We start from the raw sequence: 22,324 nt of genomic DNA on the forward strand, positions 1-22,324 counted from the left end.
GATTTGACTTCTCTCTGGAAGCTGAGGTAGACTATGGGTTGATAGGGATCAGGAGATATTTCATTTGTTTGCATGATCACAGAACAGAACAGAACTTTCCTTGGATGTTATAGATGTCTAGGCATTTTCAGGAAAAAATGGGTGGGAAGCACAATAGCAGTTGGTTTTCATTGGCTTGCAAAAAAAATAGCAACACAGAGCACTACAAAGTCATGGATGGAAAGAAAGAGATGAAAGAATGGCTTAAGCCTGAATGGAAACACATGACTTGCGAAAGTTTTCACCAGCATCAAACAGTGCAAATTGTATTGCTCATGGAGTGTCTCATTGTTCCCCTCAGGGTGGCCCGTGTGGAGTTCTGGCTGCAGTTCAAGCTTGTGTTCTACAGCAGCTTATCTTTGCAGACAGTAACAGGAATAAAGACACTCGGTAAGTCAGCAATTGACATTAGAAATCTGTTCCATACAGAAGCAAAAATTTGTTTTCTCTGATGCAGCCACTCAGGAGCCTTTTGAGTTTGAAGTTATTGAACTTCTCTTTGAGAGAGAAAAAAAGTAGCATTTGATTTACTTGTATTCACTTCTCTTTCAACTGCAGGAATTTAGAGGTTGGTGTTTTATTTGTATGATTACTTGCCTGTGAATAATCCAAGAACTTCTAAAAAAATCCAACAGCTGAATTGAAGCCAGAGAAAATTATTTAACCTTGAGATCCCATGGAGATATGATTTAAAAGAAAATGCAATCAAGGTTTGAAAGACCATGAAATTCATGCAGGTTTTGACACTAACCATCTCAGGAAAAATGAAACATTTAAGTTACAGCTATAATGGTTTGGGGTTTTTTGTTTGTTGGGGTTTTATTGTCTTGTGTGTGTGTGTTTGTTTGTTTTTGGTTTTGTTTTGTTGTGGGGTTTTTTTGCTGCTGTGTTTGATCTTTCAGACTTAAACTCCATAATAGAATTGGAATTTAAATTCTGTGCGTGTATTTTCTCCTTACTTTAAAGGAATATTGTATAATATTGCTAGTGTAAAGGAAAATTGCTTGGACTGCTATAATATTAATGTACTTGTCATTATGCTAAAGAAAGAGCTTATTCAATGAAATGCTGGAAAATAATGTCTAAAAAAATAGTTTTCTATTCACCTTAAGTTTCCAATAAGTAATTAAGTTCATTACAAAAGAATAATTTCAGAAATTTCCCTAGACTTTATAGATATAGTTCTTTGAATAGGGATAACAGTATTTTACTGCTTTATGCTGCCATCAACTTGTATTATTTGTGGGTGAAACACTCACTCCAGATTAGTGAGAAGAAAAGCTTTTGTGCTGAGATTTTTCTTGAACTTCATTACCTTACAATGTAAAAATGTTCATAATGTATAAAAATTCGGCCTTAAATACACACTTTTCTGCTTGTGACTGTTTATGAAAATGACTGAGTCTCTGCTGATTTTCCTTAGTTTTGGCTACTGGCACTTAATGGAAATTCATTGTTTGGGCTATTTTCATCAACAAAGGAAAGAAAAAAGCACCTGTAGAACATCATTATTTGTCTTTAGCACACAAGATGGGATGTGACAGTTAATCAAAGGATTACCAGGCCCTAGATGGTCTACACAGGCACTCAGGTCCAATACATATTTAGGTTGTATGACCAGGAATCTCTACAGAATTCACTGAAGACTTATTTCTGGTGGTGAAAACCAAGAATTTACTTCAGCTTGGAGAGCATCCTTTGATCTTCTGCTCTTCGTTGCCTTTGAGTCTCAGGTCATCCTTAGTGAAAAACAGAAATGTTAACCTTTTCCTATTTCAACATGGTTCAGTGATCATTAATGTCACAAAATTATGTGACACACAAATAAATGGATTGCAGCCAGATTGTTTAAACTGTAAGTGTCCCAACTCATGCCAACTACAACCTATCCTGCTTACTGGGCAATATTTGCCTCTCTTATTTTTCCCCTCCTATTATCCACATGATCTTAAAAGATTTTGGTTTTATGAATATATGTATATATGACAAATGCTGCTGAAGTCTCCAAGGAATTTCAGGTTAGCAGGTGAGATCTCTATATTTATGCACAGAAATGCCAAGAGCTGCCAGGCTCCTAAAAATGAATAGCAAGATGGGCTATTTTATTCATGAGATAAATACATTTTTCTCATGATGTGTTTGCCATGGGCAGGAACTCTTAGGCAGAAGGGAAGGGAAGTCTTGGAGCTTGAAATGAGAGGATTAATATTTCTTTCTAATTCTAACCTGATTTTTAAACTTATTAGCCACTTCACAGTAAGTGTTTGACTTCAGGCTTCGACATTCCAGAAATAATATCATGTCTCCTTGCTCTGCTGCCTCTCTCAGGCACATAAAGTGGTTGCTATTCTTCCCATAAATTTTGGAGTGTCTGTATTAGAACAGAGGCAGAGATAAGAGAAAGTTGTGATTATATTTTTTTTTACTTGAGAACTCTCACCAATTATTTCCCATATCTCACATCCTTCAGAGATGGAAATATTTGCTACATGAACATTATATTCAAGGCAGACATTGAACTTGAAAGTCTGTTTAATTTTTTGATGTTTGGTGTTTCTTGTTTAGTCTTTTGCATTATTAGATCTTTTACTCAAATGCTGGGAACAGGTTCTGGCATCACCTCCCATGCTGGTAACACTCTAAAACTGATAAGATCTGAATTTCAAAGACTGCCATTCTTGAAGCCACTAGACGAAATTCCAGTTCTGTGCTTCCCAGGGGCATAGAGCTGTTGTTCATTTCTTCAAGCTTATGGATGTGGGGTTTTAGTCTTAAATTTACCAGCTTTCCATGATGTGACTTTTGGCCTCATATTCCATTTTTTCTCAATTCACATCTTGGAAGTTAGAGGAACAGGAGGTATTAGAAGACTTCATGAAACACAATTTGTAGGAAATGTGTTGCCAGCATTGATTACATGTTTGGGATCAATAGATTCATGTAAACACTTCATAGTTTTGCACATCATTGTGTAAGTTCCAAGCCAAACATTTAAGTGAATTTTTTTCAGAAACAGTGGGGCTCCACAGACCAATACCATGTTAGTTACCATAATGTTTTATGTCACCACTTTGGGGCTCGCCTTTTAAAAAGACTGCAAGCATAGTATTTATTGCAGATGATACTTTAGACAAAGCTCAGTAGTAGGTAAGAACATTGGGGTGTACATTTGTAAGTTAAGAAAAAATAAGTATGAGAGTCTTTATAAACTGAAAATCATGTTCAATATAGAAAGCAATCCTGTTATAGAATCTTAAAACAATTTTGTTACAGATTTAAGGAGGAATTAGTTTATCATGTCCATTATTAAGCAATACAGTATTTTTTCCTAAAGTACATCTACCTGATTTTTGCTCAGTCAATTATACATTTGTATTCTGAGAGAACATCCACTATTTCTTTTAGAAGATTAGTTTTCAGTGATCAGTTCCTGTTGTTGATCATACCTCATTTAGTCCTCTCATGATTTTCATCCATTTTCACAATGAGAATAATAGTTTTAATTGTTGTCTTTTAATCAGACACCATCTTTAGTATTAATCTTCTAGGAGTGGAGATTGTGCATGTCATCTTTTAAATTCGTCTGCAGTACAAGGGTATTGCCATAGGACATATAGACATAGGCTAGCAAGATTACAATTGCTTAGCTTATGTACCCATCACAACAGTCCAACTATCGCTGTGAGCAACATAAGCTCATCCAGATCCCCCAAATGCAACACACTTCTGTTAACACTTGACCTAGATGAATTTAAATTCCTGAAAATTTCCATGTTTCTTCTGATTGGAGAAGAGACCTACCCACTCTGCCCAGAGTTTGTTTTACTAGCAATCTAAAGGGGAAATTGTTCTAGATACAGCTCTATTGACTGGATCTGATTATCCTCATTAAGATCCAAGACCTTCTTAAATGCCTACTACAATGATATTGAAGGTGGTTCACCTCAAAGAATGGTTCCAGAAAGCCCAAATTCCAGTGGTGACTTTAGTTGCTTCTCCCTCTTAGACCTCTTTTGGTGCTCAATAGCAGCACCATGTCCTCTTACCACATCTTCAGTCCAGTGCTGAGAACTCTTCATCCTGCCTGCCCAGTCAGTGTTCCCTTGGCATCTCATCCAGATGCTTCATCCTCAGAGAAAGGTCAGATTCCTCTGTATCTTTATACCTGGTATGTCTTCTTGGTCACAATAGCTCCCTCTTCAACTCACAGTATATTTTTGAGATGGCCATCTAAGCTGTGTCTTTCTTGACTATAGAAGGAACCAAGATACCTAAATTATAACTTTCTGAGGCAACTTGCTGGAGCCTTGCTATTAGGCATTACGATAACTAAATTGTCTTTAAAAATATGCTTTTGTTCTTTTAGATACAAACCTGCTATGAATCTGTGCATAATATCTAATGAATATCATATCTAATGAATAAACTCCCCAATACTCATTTTGATACTTCTCTGTTTTTGCATTTCCCACACCGCAGTTGCCTTCAGCCTTCAGAAGCTCACAGGACCAAATGCCTCACCATGGCTATTGCAGACATATTGTGGCGTGCAGGAGGCAATGAAAAAGCAATTGTGGCGCTGTAAGTAGAAGAAGCAATTTTAGTTATTGTACAGTGCTCCTATACTTGTGTTTGCTACATGTGTACCTATTTTATAAAATGAAAGTTTTGTAAGGTGCATTTATGCATTCTGAAATGTCTTAGGGAGAAACACAAAACTGCCTGTACACAAGACGTCTAAATTTTAAATTGCTGACTTTGGCTGTACTGGTTCCTGCATATTTTTAAGTGAGTTGGGTTTTGTGAGAATAGGTCATTTCTTTTATTAAATCAACTAAGATAGCTGAAAAATAACACAGAAGCCTTTGGGTGCAGAAGTCTTTCTTTGAACCTGAAATAGAAGCAGCAAATTCAAAGACATTTGAGTGATATTTTACATCCATAAAATGTTTCCTGTGATGATATGGTACATATGTTCTTCTACTTGTTTTAATGTCATTGCTCTAATATTATTTTCCATTAAAAGTTGTCATTAACATCGTAAAAATATATTTATCCTCTTTCTATATAGAGAAACTTGTAGTTCATATTAAATATTCTGCAATAGCACAGCTAAAATATAAACTTAATTGATAAAAATTTGTTTAATATGCAATATAAGCCTATTATGCAAGAGGTCCTTTTTTTTTAAAAAAAAAAAAAAACAGTTAAAAAAATAATACAAAGTCTTTGGCTCATCATTCAGTTAATATAACATGTTGATTTCTCTTTAATGCCATGATTTCTCTTTTTGTCCTTTTAACAAGATCTTTGGTTTTGTCTGAATCTCGTTTCCAGGCCGTCAGGAAGGCAACAGTTCACTCCCTTGGGAAAATACAAGGCAGATGGAATCTTAGAAACTGTAAGGCTCTGTGGGACTCACAGTAACTTTCTCCATATATCCTCTTAATAGCTTTTCTTATTTCAGTGCAATTAATTTGATTTCCATTGCTCTCTGAGTGTTTTAAAATCTTTTATATCGAATTTGTTAGTTGTGGTCCAAAAACCAATAGGAAATAACAAAATCCCATAGTCTAACTGGCTCTGACTCGTCCCAGTGTCTGTGGGCAATTGGGCTCTCTGAAGTTATTTTTGTTCCATCTACCTTTCAAGCTTATAAACTGTATCCGCTTTTATGGATATGCAGTAAAAGTGAATGTGGATCTTTTCAAGTTAACCATCATGGCCGTGAGCACCAAAAGAAACTATTTTCTTCTTGTCTTACACAGAATTCTTTGCCTTTTTTTTTTCTTCCTCTAGAAGCTCCAGATGGAAAAATACTTTCCAGTTATGCCTTTATTTCCATCTCAAATGGCTTTGCAAACAGTGATGCCATAAGCCAGGCTTTACTGGTTTAAGGAAATATTACCAGCCACCTAAATAGAGGAATAGATGTGTCAAAAACTTTTCAGAACCAGACAGCTTTGAAACCTGTATAAATACGGTAAATGCAGCATAAAGCCTTGGTTATAATATACTTGGCTATAGACAGATTATTTAATTAATATGTTAACATAATTCTGAGCTGCTGGCTAGTTCAGATTCGAACTAAAACCATTGTGCTGCTTCTAATCATCACTTGTCAAAGATCATGTGGATGTGACCACAGTGAAAATATGATGGAAAGGAATACAATCCAGACTGCTTGATCTTTCCTCATGTGGTATCCGCAAGACAATAATTTCTGTCAAAATCTGAAGATAAAAAAATTAGAAAAGGAATGTTGAAGTCAAGGCCTGGATCTGTGAACTCTCCTGTAATTCATGTTCAATAGGAGTATTCAGGGGATAATTTCTGAGTATGATAAGAAGTGCTCTAATACATGCCTGCTATAGATTCCTCACCACATTGGTACAAACTCCTGAGCTACCTGCCCATTCTGTGTCCTTTAAAGCTATAGAATTCATGTGTTTGTTCTAGGTATTGTTTTTCATTGCATAAACAATGCTTAAAATTGAGCCACACTGTCTGTTCTATGAACTTAAAACCAAGAAGCAGTATTTAAAAGTTCAGAATATACGAGGTTCTGAGATGAAATACTATGCTATACTGTAGCATGTAAGAACAATAAGAGGTAGATTTTGTAAAATCTTTACTCAATTTGTTACTTGAAATCTTTCCTATCAGATCTAAATCTTTGGCTGCATTAATTCAGATTTCAGGTTATAAAAATTAGTTGTTATTGTTTCAGTTACTTATTTTCCTTCTTACTTTTCTCCCCAGCTAATACTACATAGTGTCACAAGATACGAAGATCTGATTGTATTTCTTCAGCAGAATATTCACCAGGTACTGTGTATAGACAATGTACTAAACCTGTTGCAGTTCAGCTGTCAGTCTTTCTGTGTTTATCAGTCTCATATTATGTCTTCCAAGCATTGTTTCAAATACTTAGTGAACATGTCTCACATTTTAACAAGCAAAGCAACAAAATTAGTGTTTAAGTAAATAAGAACAATTCTTTCTGCTTCCAGTTTGATTTGCTTTTCGTTAGATTTGGGCAAAAAATGTACAGGACAAACAAAATAAAACCAATCTTTTTCTTTTCCAGTTTGAAATTGGACCCTGTGGGTGCATCCTTCTGACTGTGTCTGTCATCTTATCAAGATCTATCAATCTGTGAGTGTCTTTTCATAAACTGCAAAGCAAACAAGCTCTGCAAAGTGAGGAAACAAGCATGATGTACTTAAGTCTCTGTTATTTTTAATCTATTTTGATGTTTACTCTGATAAGTATACAGAAGTTATGCAGATTTACTTACCTAATCTTGGCGCTTTTTTTGTTGTATACACATACACACACGCACACACACATATATATATTCTGTTAAATTGACAGTGGTCAGTCTGCCGTTTCTGATATAAATGACTCCATCTAAACATTAGGCATTGATTATGCTCCCTGTCTTGATAGTGGAAAGCAAGACTTATTTAGAGGGTTATTTATTTCACATACTTCAGGTATCTGTCTTAAGTAGGGATGAATAACTTGTTTGTGATGCTCCAATCCCTCCATCAGTGATAATGATAAAAAAAGCCTAGTATAAAAAGGATTAGACACCTAATTTTAGATGTTTAAAAGTAAGGTGTGACAAATCTGGTCTCAGTTAATCGGTGTAATAAATATGCTGAGCTCTGGCTAAGGGGTAGTTGTTACAGCCTCTTTTAAAACTCATCAAGGCTTGCCCAAGCACAGTCGTGTTTAACTGTGCTTTTATACAGCTTAAATATATTCCCGTGGTACTGTGAATATCAGAGTGAGTCGGAATAGAAAAGCTTTCTTCATTTGTCAAACTCCACCTTTATAAAAATCTCCTAGAGTTATCTGCAAGTGAAAAGAACTGTTCCCTGACAACTTGCAATAACAACTGACATGAAAAGAGCAGCTGCACTTGAAAGCAGCATGGGGTTGATTTGTGTAAGCTTTTATTTCTTACATCTCTGCATTGTCTTGAAAATAAGTAGTAACTTAGTCTGAAATGGTGATATTCATTTAGTAACCCACTGAGAATCCTATAAATGTGTAGAGATTGGGGTTTTTTTGTTTGTTTTGTTGTCATTTCTTCCTTTCTTTTGCTTACAGTAACACTACAGGCTGCTGGCTTCACTTCTGCACTCTAACAAGAATGATGTGATAATTTTATAACATGTCATTTATTCTCATTTTGCTGAGTTAGTTACAGTGGAGAGGTCCAGATTAGTAAAGGTATTTGAGCAAGTAACGACAGATTTGGCATTTGGTAGGATCACCCAAAACAGCAATGTTCCTAGTTGCTATTGATTGCATTGCTTTGCTTGCTGTAAAATGGTAAATATTCCTTAATAAGATAAGCAAGGAGCTTGTTTTTTCCATCACCTCTCAGTTCTTAACAGATGGATTAAGACAAGGCAAATCAATCATCTCTGTTTGTATTTGAGGGAGCAAAGTGTCTAAAGTGAACATGAACATTCCTTGTGGTGCCTATTTGCATTTTTATGTCTCTAAATATTTTTACAATTCTGGTCTACAGTGTAAGAATTGTTTATAAAATGAAGCTCTATTTTGAGGAAGATTGATGACTTACTCACAGAACTTCATTTTAAAGTAGAGTTACTCTTCTCGACTAGCGCTGTATAATACACTGCATCGGTACCTATCTTTTGTTTATAAGAAACAGGAATTTTTCTCTATCACTAGATACAGTGGAATGTGTTTCCAGACCTTTGTGTAAATTTTTTTAGAAGTGTCAACTAAATTTCTTTTATGCAATTTTCAGTAACAGATTTGAATGTCTCTGCCATAGTACTTCTCTTAGGTTATTACAAATATCAAGACAAATAACTCACTGTTCATATTATCAAGAAATATGTACCATCTAGTGGGTGTTACAAGCATTATAAGCAATTATTTACATAACTGGCATAGTTTCGGATGAATAGTTGAAGACAAATAAGAGTCATTTTAGGTAATGGAATTTTCATCCAGCAATAGATCTCCCTGGGACTTTTTTTTTCCTAGTTTCTAAGTTTTTATGCAGAAAATCAGTGGGTGTTTTGTGGTTTTGTTTTGGTTTGGTTTGTGGTTGTTGTGGTTTGTTGTTGTTGTTGGGTTTTTTGTTGTTGTTGTATGTTTTTTATAATATATATATATATACACAAAGGAAAGATCCATAGAAGTTTCAGTTGTCCTCATTTTTGTGTGCATATTCTACTGAAAAAACTAGATAGATTATTTAATTTTAGTTGAGAATTTGACATATTTTAGTTTCTGAAATCATGTTGAAATGCTTCTGTTTGGATCAGCTTTTCACCATATGCCCACAGTGCTGACTCTCTGGGTTCCCTCGGTAAATATCTCTTCTATAAATAATTGACATTTCTTGGAAGCAAGTTAAAGACTAAGGATGGAATAGTTTTGAACTGAGGTTATCAAAAACCAGCATTGTGTAAGATGCAGAGGTATGTCCAATGGAAGCAAATAAAAAAAAATTACATTGGGTTAAACAAAGAGAAGACTGATATGTTAGAATCATAGAATCATTTTGGTTGGAAGAGACCCGCAGGATCATCTAGTCCAACTATGACCTAACTCTAGCACTAAACTATGTCCCTAAGAATCTCATCTAAACACCTTTTAAACCCCTTCAGGGATGGTGACTCCACCACTGCCCTGGGCAGCCTGTTCTAATGCCTGACAGCCCTTTCCAGGTTGATTGTTGATTAATGAATATTGAAATATTTTTTTCAAGCAAAAATATTCTTCCCAGTGTTTTCTGTTCCATAAATAATTCCAGTGTTTACTGAAGCTTTCACTGCAGGATATAATTAGAAGACAATAATTATACTTTATTTATATGGTGGGGGAAGCGTTAATTATAAGTTAAAAGTCTTTTCAATGAGGACTAAATGATGAAGTTAATTAATTAATTGAAGGAGAAGTACCACTGTATCAAGACCAGTGCAGTTCAACCCATCCAGAACTGATCTAGAAGGAGCGCAGGATAACGAGACCATGAGGCTTAGAGACTTCCTCAGAGCAGTCCCAGCTGTGGACAGATGCTGCTCATGTCTGTCTTGATGGAAGATGCGGTTGTGAGCGCAACTCAGGAATGATAGCTGCTGTAGTTGATGTGGTCCAGAATGATCATGACCTGTTAGCTCCTTCTTAAATCTCTGACTAAGTTCTAGCAGTTTGGAAGCATCTCGTAGTGCCAAAAATTGAATAATCTCATCTGAGTTTTCCCTTCTAAAAATTACACCAAGTCTCATTCCTCTCAGCTCTATAATCAGTGAAAAGAGAGAAGCCATCTCATTTGAAAACAAGTGTCAAGAAAGGTGAGGAGAATTGCTGTGGGCAGTACCTATCATTTTCCTTTGATTTTGGAGAGAGAACTACTAGCTAAGACTCCTATTTCTTAGATGTTCACTACTTTGAGAGTGCTGATCTACCTTATGTATCTTTATATACTTTCTATGGAAATATTTGTATCTAGGCTTCCTTTGTGCTCAAAAAAAAGAGAAAAACATCATGATTCATTTGACTTATTTTGAATATCTACATCCTGAAGCACCTCCTGAAATGCTTACTTATCTCCCCTATATAAAAAGAAAATTTAAATGACCTACTAATTTAGACAATTTACACTGTAAACATCGAGTGGTGAAATGAATTCTGTCTTATAGTGGTTGATCAATAAATGGGAGATGAAATGTTAATAATGTGAAACATAATTCATGATTTGGCTGTACTTAATGTAGTGATGAGCTTTAAACAGGCTACTATAAAAAAGGAGACAAATTCTGGCACCACTACTAGTAATTTAATTATCTGAACATATCAGTTCAACTTTCTATGGCAGACAAAAGAGAAGTAATATGTTGGAAGTTGTAGTGATAAGAAATCAGAACAGAATAAAAACATGGTAATGTCTTTGTATATATATGTACATATATGTGTGTATATATATATATATATATATAAAATCTTCTCATGTCTTTATCTTGCGTGTAGTCTTGTCCTGCAGGTCAGTAAAGAGACATTAGAACTAGAACACCCTGTTTCCCTTTAGTGTGGACTTGCTTCTGTGTGAGCACAGATGAAATCTTTCTTCTTCAGCACTGAAGAGGAATAATTTGGATGTGACAAAAATTTAGACATCCATGATAATATTGAATAAGGAGTGATTATACATTTTTTATTTAAACAGTTGGGAGCTGTCATGGAAATGCTCAGACTTTGGTTTTAAAACAAATGCCAGTATGTTTTTTCCACAGCATAAATAGCTTTCAGTGCTGGGAGACGAGGAGGCCAGAAGAATTAAGAGGTTCAAATAAATTTAGACAAATTACTGGAACATACATTCTTCAGTACCGTTAAACACACCTGTCTAGATGTAATCTCCATGTGCCCTGTTTTTGTGTTCTGCTTTGATGTCTGCTGATGCTGTTGCTGACTGGATGCTGGGACAGGCTGATTTTTGATCTATTTGGCAGTTGTTCTAAACCACTGACCATCTGAGTATTTTTATTTAATGGGAATGCATGCGAGGAAATGCAGGGGTTTGCACTGCTTTGTAGATTTTGGTAATGAGTTTATCATACTCCACGCACTAATGATCATCACTGGTAGAACTGATAACAAATGGCCAAAGAGGAGCGAGAATTCCTGAGGAAGTTGCTGAGAACGTGTTGTTGCTTCTGGTACAGGAAGGAGTGCTGGTCACTAACCATTGTAATATCTTTTTTTTTAATATATTTTTTACAACCAGTGTAAAATTAAAAAAAATAGTGGGCGTATTGTACTAGCTCAGGGGACTAATCTTCCTGAATGTGTACTAAAATCTTCATGTTGTTTAGAGCTACCAGATATTTTCCACATACCTGGGAGAGACTGAACTTAAAGGTGGGCTGCAGGTCCCCATGTGGGTCTCACCACTGCATGCGAGAATGGCACATTGCATGTAGGAAAGTTGTGAATGCTCGGGAGTTTACACTAACTCAGTAATGGCAGATTCGGTAAACCCCCCAGTCTTGCCTAAGTTACAACACATACTGGAACTGCAGTACAAACTTTCTCTGCTAGATGCTATTTCATCACCTCCAACACTTTGCACCTTCCTCACTGTGCTTGCTCATGAAAACCATTGCTATACTGGGATGTGGCTGATTCTGATTCATTTGTTGAAAAGCTGCCCTTAAATTCCAGCCTCTTACCAACCAGTCACACTGTTTCTTTTCATTGCCATATTTTTCACAATCAGTGCAATAATTTTATTGCCTAAAACCATCATTACCAGAACCTCTTGTAGCAAAGAACATGTTGAATAAGAAAATTCCTTAGGTCAAATTCCTTTGTAGAAAACCAGTGTACTGCTATTTTCAAACTACCCAGAGAACATAAATAGAGCCTCCTCCCAAAAACAGACTCATTGTGTAACTCACAAATTAGAATAGAACCGATAGAATTAAAACACCAGCATCTGCAATCTCTTTTGTCAACCTAGGGACACTTTATCACTCACTGATAACAGAGCACAAATGTAATTCTGCAGCCAATGTTGGTCATTTAGGTATCTTTTCAATTTATTCCCTGAGGTGTTCTTGTGAGAATAAAGGAAACAATGGCTTTATCTGTGGGGAAAAAAAAAAAAAGAAAAAAAAGAGAGTGATTTTCTATTTCCAAAAGCCATTGCCTTTTTATTAAAGGGAATAAATCACATTTTGATTCCTTATCAGTCTAGGACTTCTCACACCAAATAAGTCTGCCATTAGTTACAAGTAATTTGTCTAGTTCTCTGGAATCTTCGTCAATTAACAATTGCTTACTAAGTGGAATAATATGATTAAAACAATGTTGTTCTGTGCCTTGGAGGACTTATTCTTCATCTGTGAGGCACCATTTCACTGCACTAGGGCAGTTAACTTTCCTTCATCTTTCATTCTAATCCATCCTTGAAATAAACACACACAAGCATCAAATCATGTTAATACCTTTCTAGTATAGCTATTCCATCTCAAAAATTATCTTTCCGTAATAAATTAAGCTGAGCTACGTTTGGCATATTATAGGGGAGAGAAGTTTTGACATGTTTGAGCTTGGTGTGAGAGGAAAGCCTGATCAGACAGGCTAAAGGACCAGTGGCTTCAATCCCGCTCTGGCTATGAAGAGTGTCTACCTTCAACGTATATATCCACATATCAACTTGGTTTTACTTCTGTAATTATTTGGTTGCAAGCCATATTGCAAGAATCTTCCTGCTTTGGTCCACTGGCCAACTATTTTTGTCAATTTTTAAAAATACATAACAGTTCTGTCTTTACTCATCTCCATAGGACAGCATTTCACCGTGAGACATACTGTTATACATGTACATTGTCTATTTATAGTGCAGTAATACCTATGGACTGTAATAAAAAACAGAAGTTCTCCTTGCCAAAGAGTCAGAAAGAGTAAAGCCCCATCCAGAGACACCTCAGCCTGCCACTGGCTGCTCCCCAATAGCTCTGACTGTATGTGCATTGACGTATAGGGCAAAGAGATATGTTCATCCTTGTTTCACACAGGAAAAAGTTATCTCTAAATTACTGCAGGGTAAGACAATGTATATATTCAATTACTGTGGGTCAGACTCTACCTGACCTCAAGATCAGCTGTTTGCCTGTGCCACTCAATTCATGCTCTACAGAGTTTTCATAGAACAGGAGGGACATGTGACAAATGGGAAGCAGAAGCCTGTGGGAACTGATTTATCAAGGAGCTTCCAGATATGTATAATTTGTTGGGCATGTGCTATAAACACATGAGCACATTGTTTTACTGTGGCTAGAACGAGGTGCCACAAACCAGAGAAGAGACTGTAAGCTGAATACTGTACTTTAGCATCTCTAACCATGATGTTACCTGCCTTTCAGACGTGATTTGCTGGTCCATTTTCATCTGGATTATTTTATACTGCTGCAAGGACAGAATAAGCACTCTTAATTCACCGTACAATTCATTACAATTGATAATCTTAAATAATCTCAAGTAACAATATTAAAATGGTAAAATACTAGTGCAGTTAAAACATACTGAAAACCATGCTCTGGGAGGACTACCTTTACTCAATGTAAGAATTTATTGAGATGTGTAAGATAATCATCATTTTAGTAACCTGTATCAAGTCATTTTCTTCTGTGTCCTTTTCTGTCTCATTTCTGTGTCCTTTTCTGTCTCACTTCTGTGTCCTTTTCTTTATCATTTACTGTGAAATAACTGTGATTCTGATGTATGACTTGATTTTAAGCTCTGAGTCACGTAGAACATTGAAGAGGAAAGTGATGCTCTGTCGACATATGAATTGTGGGTGGAACAATGGGTCCTCCACCCTCAGTTCACGTTTCTTAACTGACATTCCTTCCTCTTTCAGAGCTAATCTCTAATTTAGAGTTCCCACAAAATGCACCTACTCTACTCATGCCATTTGGCTGGTGAAGAAAAGGTTTCTGTGGAATAGCCATTTGGCTTGTCCAGCAGTAAAAGCAATTACAACTTCACATAAAAGATCCTATCACACAGAGCATACTTACTACTTAATGGAAATATATTTTTCTATGAGCCAGTTTTCTGGGAAAACTTTTTCAGATGTAGTTCCCCACACTTGAATACGCCTGGGAGACCAACAGCAAGGGGAAATTACGTGTTTGAGCAGGTTTCACTCAGTGTTTACAGTTATGCAATATAAATACATGTCATCATGTATTTTATGGCTTAGTCTTTTGGTGTTTGAAAAAGATAGGGAAGCAGCTATTTTTAAGGGGAAACAGCTGTCAAATACGTTACAGTGCTAAAAAACGGTCAGCTTGACCTAACTGAAAAATCCACATTTGAGTCTCAGACCTTTCCAAGACCTATTTGTGATTTTACAACATGGAGGAAGCACAAGATTAGATTTACCCAAAACAGTGGAAGGAGAGCAAATAGGAGAGTTGTGTGGGATACAGTGCTTGGTAGGGAAGAACTGAGTCCTTGTGTGTTTGGGTAAGTGAATTTCTGTGGCTCCTGTTTGATAGGTTGCATGTGATTCATAACCTTCAGTATCTTTGTCTTTGAGGCTCTGTTGTGTCAATTAGACAGAGGCCCTTCTAGTTGGAGTGTTCACTGGGCAAAAATTGCTTGCTACATTGATAATTATATGAATAAACATAGAACCTTAATGAAGCACAGATTGCAGCTTCAGCTGCTAAGAGACAATAAAGAAGAGAATTTGCCTGAAATAAGTGAATGGTTTTCCTTCAAAGACAGACAGGAAGACAAGAATAATGAGACAGTCCTAGCAATATTTGGAGGAGGATGTGAAACCAAGGTTTGAAACTACAAGGTTTACATTCTTTCAAAAGTGGATATGCAGTGGAATATATTGATATATGAAACATCAGCTTATAACACTTGAGAAAGAGGGGACCCACGGACAGAAGATTAAAGCTAGAGATGATGGTAGAATGGGATTTTGAAGACAAGATACAGGAAAGGAGAATAGGGTCTGACACAACACAAATATGCAGGCATCCGATGAATAAGATATGAAGATAAGGAAGCTACATAGCCTGCTAGATAAGGAATGTGACCCAAGTGGAAATATAACCACAAAGGCAAGGAAGAGCTGAATTAGGTTTGAAGAAATTACTGCACAGAAGAACAAGAAATAAAGTTTAGTCATAAAGGAAACAAAAACAACAACAACAAAAAAGAAACCAAACTCTGCAAAAAAGAAAGAATCAAGAAGACGAAGAGGTTGTTACAGTGATTCTGTTTGACATCTTGCTAGGTAAGGGATTGGTATATTGGAAAATAATGAAAAAAAAAGTGGGAGAGGGGAGAACAACTGGGATTTGCGCAAATAATGGAGAGAGATGTGTCACCATTGTCTCTCTGTTGAGAGAATTCAGGAAGCCTGTTACTGGCAGGCAAGTGGATTATATTCTGGGTGACAGCAAATTTCTTGTGGGTATGTACCAGAAAGATTTCTTATGACAACGGGAAAAAATCCAGATTGTTCTCCTGGCACATCCAGTTCCTTGTAGAACAGATCTGGATAAATCATAATGCTGGGGAACTTGCCTGAAATTAAGGAAGGCTATTAGCTCATTCTGTGGAGAATTTTCTGATCTCCAAAGATCAGTCTGGAAAAATGGATGCTCTCCTTCTCCAAATACTGAAATAACTAACATGACAGATATAATGACAATGATGCTTAATACTTCACAATAGAAGGCATCATATAACAGTTTAATAGCAAACATATTTACATTTAAGAAGGAAGGAAAAGCAGACCAAACAGCCTTTAATCTCAGCAGGTTGAAAAGCCGTAGGCAAACTTCTGAAAAGTGAGTAACTAACTACAGAGGTAAATGGAGAACGGCAGGGAATGCACTCTGGTTCTAGAGGAGTTATACGAGATTGAACTAATATACTTCTTCGAGAGGAGAACAGCTTTTTCAAATTGGGAGATGAAATAGATGAATACTATCTGAACTTCACTAAAGCATGTAATTATAGTAGTGAATAGACAATTGCTAGCTGAACTGAAAAAAACCAAACCCCTTAGAATAAAATTAGTTAATGGAGAGGTAATAACAGGTTTTTGTAATTGATATCATGCGAAATGAGAAGTCATTTGCTAATGTGAAAATAAGAGATCTTTTAAGAATTGTAAAGGTGATAAAGGAAAGGGAAAAGCATTATCAGTGTGGGGAAGGTTACTGATAGAGTTCCTCAGTGATCAGCCTGGGATTAAACTTAGTTTTTATTCCCTCCAGTTATGCTGGAAAAAGGGAGTGGTGTGCTAATGAAATGTACTGATGAGTCGAAAGTTGAAAGGCACCGTCAATACAGAGAATAAATCATGTTATACAAAAAGAGTTGGCCCGGCTCCAGGATGAGGGTGATAAAAAAAGGAATTTATTTTAACTGCAGAAACTACAAGGTCATGCATAGACTACTCACTAGTGTACTGTGGGGGTTCATAAGTTGTAAATGGCAGGATGAAGAGATGAGAAGAGTAGTGGAGCACACAGTGATCTAAGATAACATTGGACCTGTTCTTAGTGTGTATCAGCATAAATATTTTTAAGAGGTAAAGAAATATTAAGAGATTGTGCAAGGCACTAAGGTGTCCTGGTTGAAATGCCATGTCAAATTGAGTTTGCCCATTAAAAATGGAGAAGTGTAGGTAAAGGAAAGACCAAAGGAAAGAGAAATCTGTCTTATAAAAGAATAACAGAAGTTTTTATCTTTCCTAGCCTAAAAAACAATTTCTGAGAAGGCGCATAACTATTTTCTAAAAAATTGGAGGGTGGCAGTTGTAATTAAACAAGAGGGACTGAGAAGAGCTACTTAATTTTAAGGACAATATTAATACAAAATTAAAATGTGTTAGTAGACTTACCCTGTGACTCAATAAACACACACAAGTTATGGCTAGATTTCAGGTTCTACCACTGTGAAAAGTACGGAGAGCCAAGAAAACAATGGAGAAATGTAGTTTTCTATGAAAGAGCAACTGGATTTCACCTGCCAGATGCAGAGAACATCATCTTCCTTTCTTCCCCCTCTCCACAACTCAGCTTTATCCCAGTATGGGATGTGTCTGTAGTCCACACCATGGCCAATATAAATTCAGAGTATTGTTCTGAGAAGTATCTGAGATACAGGGATTTAATTGCCCCTGCGTTCTTTAAGACTGTCTGTATAGGATCAAAGGAAAGGTCCATCTAACCTATTGGCCTGTCTTTGGTAGTGGAAAGCTGAAGCTGCTTGAAGGAAACTGCTTAAGAAATGGGGTGAATATAGAGCAATTTTTGGCTGGTATATTCTCTATGTTTCCGATAGTCAGTAATTAAGAGACTTCCTAAGCTGGCAGTTGTATCCGGACCACTGAGTTCATGAGCCCTTGATGAACCTATCCTCCATGAATTTTTCTAAAACCTTTTAGAACCCTTTAATTCTTTTGTCTTTCACAACATCCTGTGGCAAGGGGTTCCCCAGTGCCCTTATGTGTTCTGCCAAGGAGTTTTTCCTTTTGTTTGCTTGAACTTTTTGCCCAATAAGTCTATTGAGTGTTGCCTGGTATATGTTATGAAAAGCAGTGAGTAAATCCTCTCCTTACCAATGAGGAGTTTTTGAACTTTGGTTGCAGTCCATCAGGCGTGCTCTTTTGCAGTGAAATGGTCCTTGTCTTTGTAGTTTCTTCTCATAGGAGAGGTGCTCCACCTCTTGACTGTGGCTTCTTTTGACCATCTGAGCTTCCTCTGATCCAACTACATCTAAATGCTCAAATCCTGTTACTTTTGAACTAAAACTTATAACAAAGTGACTGTTTGAAACTGGTATTCATGCATTGTTTTTAATTGCCTTGTGCAATTGAGGAGTCTTTTTTTCAAGGGTGGCTACAAGGTGTTGTCATTTCTATAGCAACCTTATTTCTCAGCTTGTAATCTACAAATATATATATATATATATTCTGCCTATCTGAAGTCCTCACATATTTGTGAATGTGATTTATCTGTCCAGTCCCTGGTATATAGCAATTACATGGCCATGCCCGTGTCAGGGTAGATTCCCTTTGCCTCATGTTCTTCAGATGGAGAAAAGGCATTTTCCAGTAGTTTCTTCCTCTGCTCTGCAAATTATCTAAACAAAGTCATATAAATTACCTTCAGGATATACCACTTTCTCTCCATATACAAAAATGTAAAGAAGCCCAAAGTGGTTAGCTGATGTTTATATGGCCATCTTTAGACATAAAAAATATTGATGTGAAACCCATCCCTAAGTGATTGATTAGCTTTGTCTTCTTCTCAGTCTTGTTTTTTTGTTTTGTTTTGTTTAGTTTGTTTTTGTTTGTTTGTTTGTTTTGTTTCAATTTGTTGGTTTTGTTGTTGTTTTCTGTTTAGTTGGGTTTTGGTTTGGTTTTGGTTTTTTTTCCCTTTCCGCCAGAAAATCAAAGCATTTCAGAAATGTCCTCTTTTGATTTTAGGGATATAAAGTGTATTTATTAAAAAGACTCCAAAGATGTGAAAGAAGTGTCATTCTACTACAAAATAGAGCAGTAGCAAAAATGCTGTCATATTTTTGCCAATTTTCAGCCAGTGTACTACAATACTATATAGTATTCAGCTGTTTGCTAAATGTAAGGCCAACATGTTTAGGCAGATTCTGGTTTAGCGTCTTTGCTTAATGTGTTGAGCTCAGGAAGACATATTGCATTCAATGAGAAACATAATTTATTTCAAAAAATGAAACAGTGGATTGAATGTGCTCATAGATTAATCCCTTTTCACATCAGAACTGTCCTCCTGAAATATAAATACTTTCTAAAGTATGTTAGCACCCTGTAGAAACAGAGCTGGTATATTAAATGTGCATTATTACCTCAGTACATGTACATTTTAAGATCTTTGTTAAATTAGCAGGTATGTGAAAGAAGTGATAAATGAAGAATGAAGCCACTTCCTTGCTTTCACTGATTTGAATCCCAAAGAGTATTTTTTTAATATATTTTCTCTTTCAAAAGGGCTCTTCCCTTATTTTTTGAACATTCATTTGAAAACTTTGCAGTATGCCAGTATAAAAAAAAAAAAAAAAAAAAAGGAAAATTATGGAACATTTACACAATAAGCCAGTCACCCATCCTGTCATTTTCCACATCCCCATTGTAATTATTTGAAATCCTTATGCTTGAAGACAAGTTTTTGTCCCTCCCAACCCAAATTCTATTTTTGGACTAGACTTGTAATTGTGTGTTTGTTAATATAGCTGTCTGTTGCCATGAACAAAATGAGGTCACCAATTTTTTATTACAGCCTTGCCACAGAGTTAAGAACTGTAAACCAGCTAGCACTTACTTGAATACACCACATTTTGTTTTATATTGTTTTATTTTCTTCTGCTATCAATCCAAACAATATCTAGGGTAAATAACTGACATGAACTAACTCATATTTTGATAGTCTTTTGTCATTCCTAGCGCTACAGTTTGTATGTGATTTTTATATTTAATATTCAATGCTCAGATGTTTTCCATTTAAGACTTGGTAAGAATTTTCCTGGAAATAAATTGAGAATTTAATGTGTATGAAGCATTTTTAAAATGTCTTATTTATCTAGCTCAGGGTTATTTGCTAAGAAAAAGTTTGTCTGATTACAGATTATGCTATATTGTAGCATCCAGTGCTTAAAATACTTACATTTTGTATTTATGCACTTTTAAAACTTTAGTAGAATCCAGTCAGATCACTGTAGTTTATTTTGTCGATGCAACATCAGTGCTGAGGTTTATACTGCCATGACAGTTTCTTATAACTCTGGTATTTGTCCCTCTGTCTTAAACTCTCAGAATAGTTCAGGCTGCCCAGGGAGGTTGTGGAGTCTCCTTCTGTGCAGACATTCCAACCCGCCTGGACACCTTCCTGTGTAACCTCATCTGGATGTTCCTGCTCCATGGGGGGATTGCACTGGATGAGCTTTCCAGGTCCCTTCCAACCCCTGACATTCTGGGATTCTGTGTGATAATTTGTACATCCCAGAATGGATGAATGAATTGAAAACATGGGGCAGATCCCTAATAAGAACTGTCAAGGCTACCTTGAAGTCACCAGATTATGTCAGGATGGCTGTGACAATTCAGAGCAGTCAAAGGTTTGGCTCAGGACACCAATACATCTTCAGTGTTCTACATCCTTAATGTTACATTATTTGTAACTTGAAACTAACAATTTTAACAAGGCTGAAGATTAACACAGAATCACCAACAGGACCATGGAGAGAAAATGAGATTTTAAATATGGAATGATATTTTTTGGAAAGGCTATTTCAGGTGTTCTTGCCTTAAAACCAGTACCATTAGAAAATGTGAAAAAATATGTATAATTCACACCAGATGTATTTTGCTGGTTTCTGTCATGACGAGATTTCTCCACTTCCTAAAAGTAAATATTTGCTCTGAAGCCACCTTACACATCTTTTCATTTTGCCACATAATTAAGTTCATTTTATGCAATAATAATATGAGAAAAAAAATGTTAGATTGCATGCTGAAGGAACAGACAGGTGAGCTCTAGGATACAGGTATCTCACACTGATCACTTTCTTATGGAAAAGATATAAATGTTTTTTAAAAGAACAGTAGAAAAAAATAATAATCTATATGGAGATGAGTTTTGCCATGTTATTTAGGTTCTGTGTGCATGTAAAAATACCTCCACATTTTCTCAAGATATCAGAAAAGCTGGACTAAGCAATTCCAGCACAGCTGAATGGAGAACTCAGCAATTCAAGGGTCCCAGGGCAAAAACTGAAACACAGCAGAAGTAGAAACTTTATGCACATTAGGAAGTATGTTAATCTGAGGGTATTTGCTGCTGAAACCACAGCTTTGCTCACTCCTTTCAGAATTCAAACTCTTTCCTCCCTGGTTTCAGTATAGACATAAGCAACATCACATTACACACAGTACAGCTAAAATTAAAATTAAGTTGGGACATCTTAGAGTGATCTGAAATTTAACACATCTCACTGTCAACTTCTTAATTATATCAACTCAGGAAATTATTCCTGTGGAAGATTGTGTTTCAGCATATTTGAAAACATGCTTAATTTTAATATTTGTCCAGGAGATATTAAAAAACAGTATCTTGATCTCTGAATGAATTGTTTTGTTTTGTTTTTCACAGATTTTACAGTATTACTAGGTGAGGCAAAACCCACCATTCTCCAAGTTCACTCTCCAGTTAGAATTATGCACTACCATGACACTGAAAAATACCAATACTATAGGATGAGGAAGAAGTATTTACTGATAAAACTGTTCTCTTTGGTCATGTCTTTTTATTGACCTGTGATGTTGTCAAAGCAGCATGCATAAGTAGGGATTCAGTAAAGTCAATTCTTTAACTCATTGTCTGATGATGACAGGGATACTTAAAAAGTCCCCTGGCTTAAAATTAATGGGGTTTTCTGTTTTAAAGTCATTTAAAGAGTATAAATGGAAAATTTCACGCAGGGACGAAATATTTCAGTAGTAATGATTTATTCATTACGTCTGTTTTGACATCTGATAGCCAAGACACCAGAATGAACAAATGCTTCAGATTTGCTTGTCATCAATGAATGCCTTCACAGCCTGGCAAAAAACAAAACATATAGTGCTATCTTTATCTGATATTTTTGCATTAAGTGTACTTGCACTTAGAAGGAGATGCCTTTTATTATAACACAATAAATACACCTG

The 22,324-nt window shown here is 36.0% G+C and overlaps 1 protein-coding gene across 1 annotated transcript in view; it reads left to right on the forward strand.

Annotated features, from left to right (window-relative positions):
* The window catches only part of MINDY4 (MINDY lysine 48 deubiquitinase 4), a gene marked incomplete at both ends in the record, with an annotated part of 77,321 nt that overhangs the window by 30,601 nt on the left and 24,396 nt on the right, over positions 1-22,324 (forward strand). The window contains 5 exons of the mRNA XM_080339945.1: positions 341-429; positions 4,519-4,620; positions 5,377-5,440; positions 6,802-6,867; positions 7,130-7,197. Coding sequence (XP_080196071.1) covers positions 341-429; positions 4,519-4,620; positions 5,377-5,440; positions 6,802-6,867; positions 7,130-7,197 — 389 coding nt within the window. The remainder of the gene's footprint in view (positions 1-340; positions 430-4,518; positions 4,621-5,376; positions 5,441-6,801; positions 6,868-7,129; positions 7,198-22,324) is intronic.

This window comes from Nesoenas mayeri (genome assembly GCF_963082525.1).
Source record: "Nesoenas mayeri genome assembly, chromosome: 2".
Classification (NCBI taxonomy): domain Eukaryota; kingdom Metazoa; phylum Chordata; class Aves; order Columbiformes; family Columbidae; genus Nesoenas; species Nesoenas mayeri.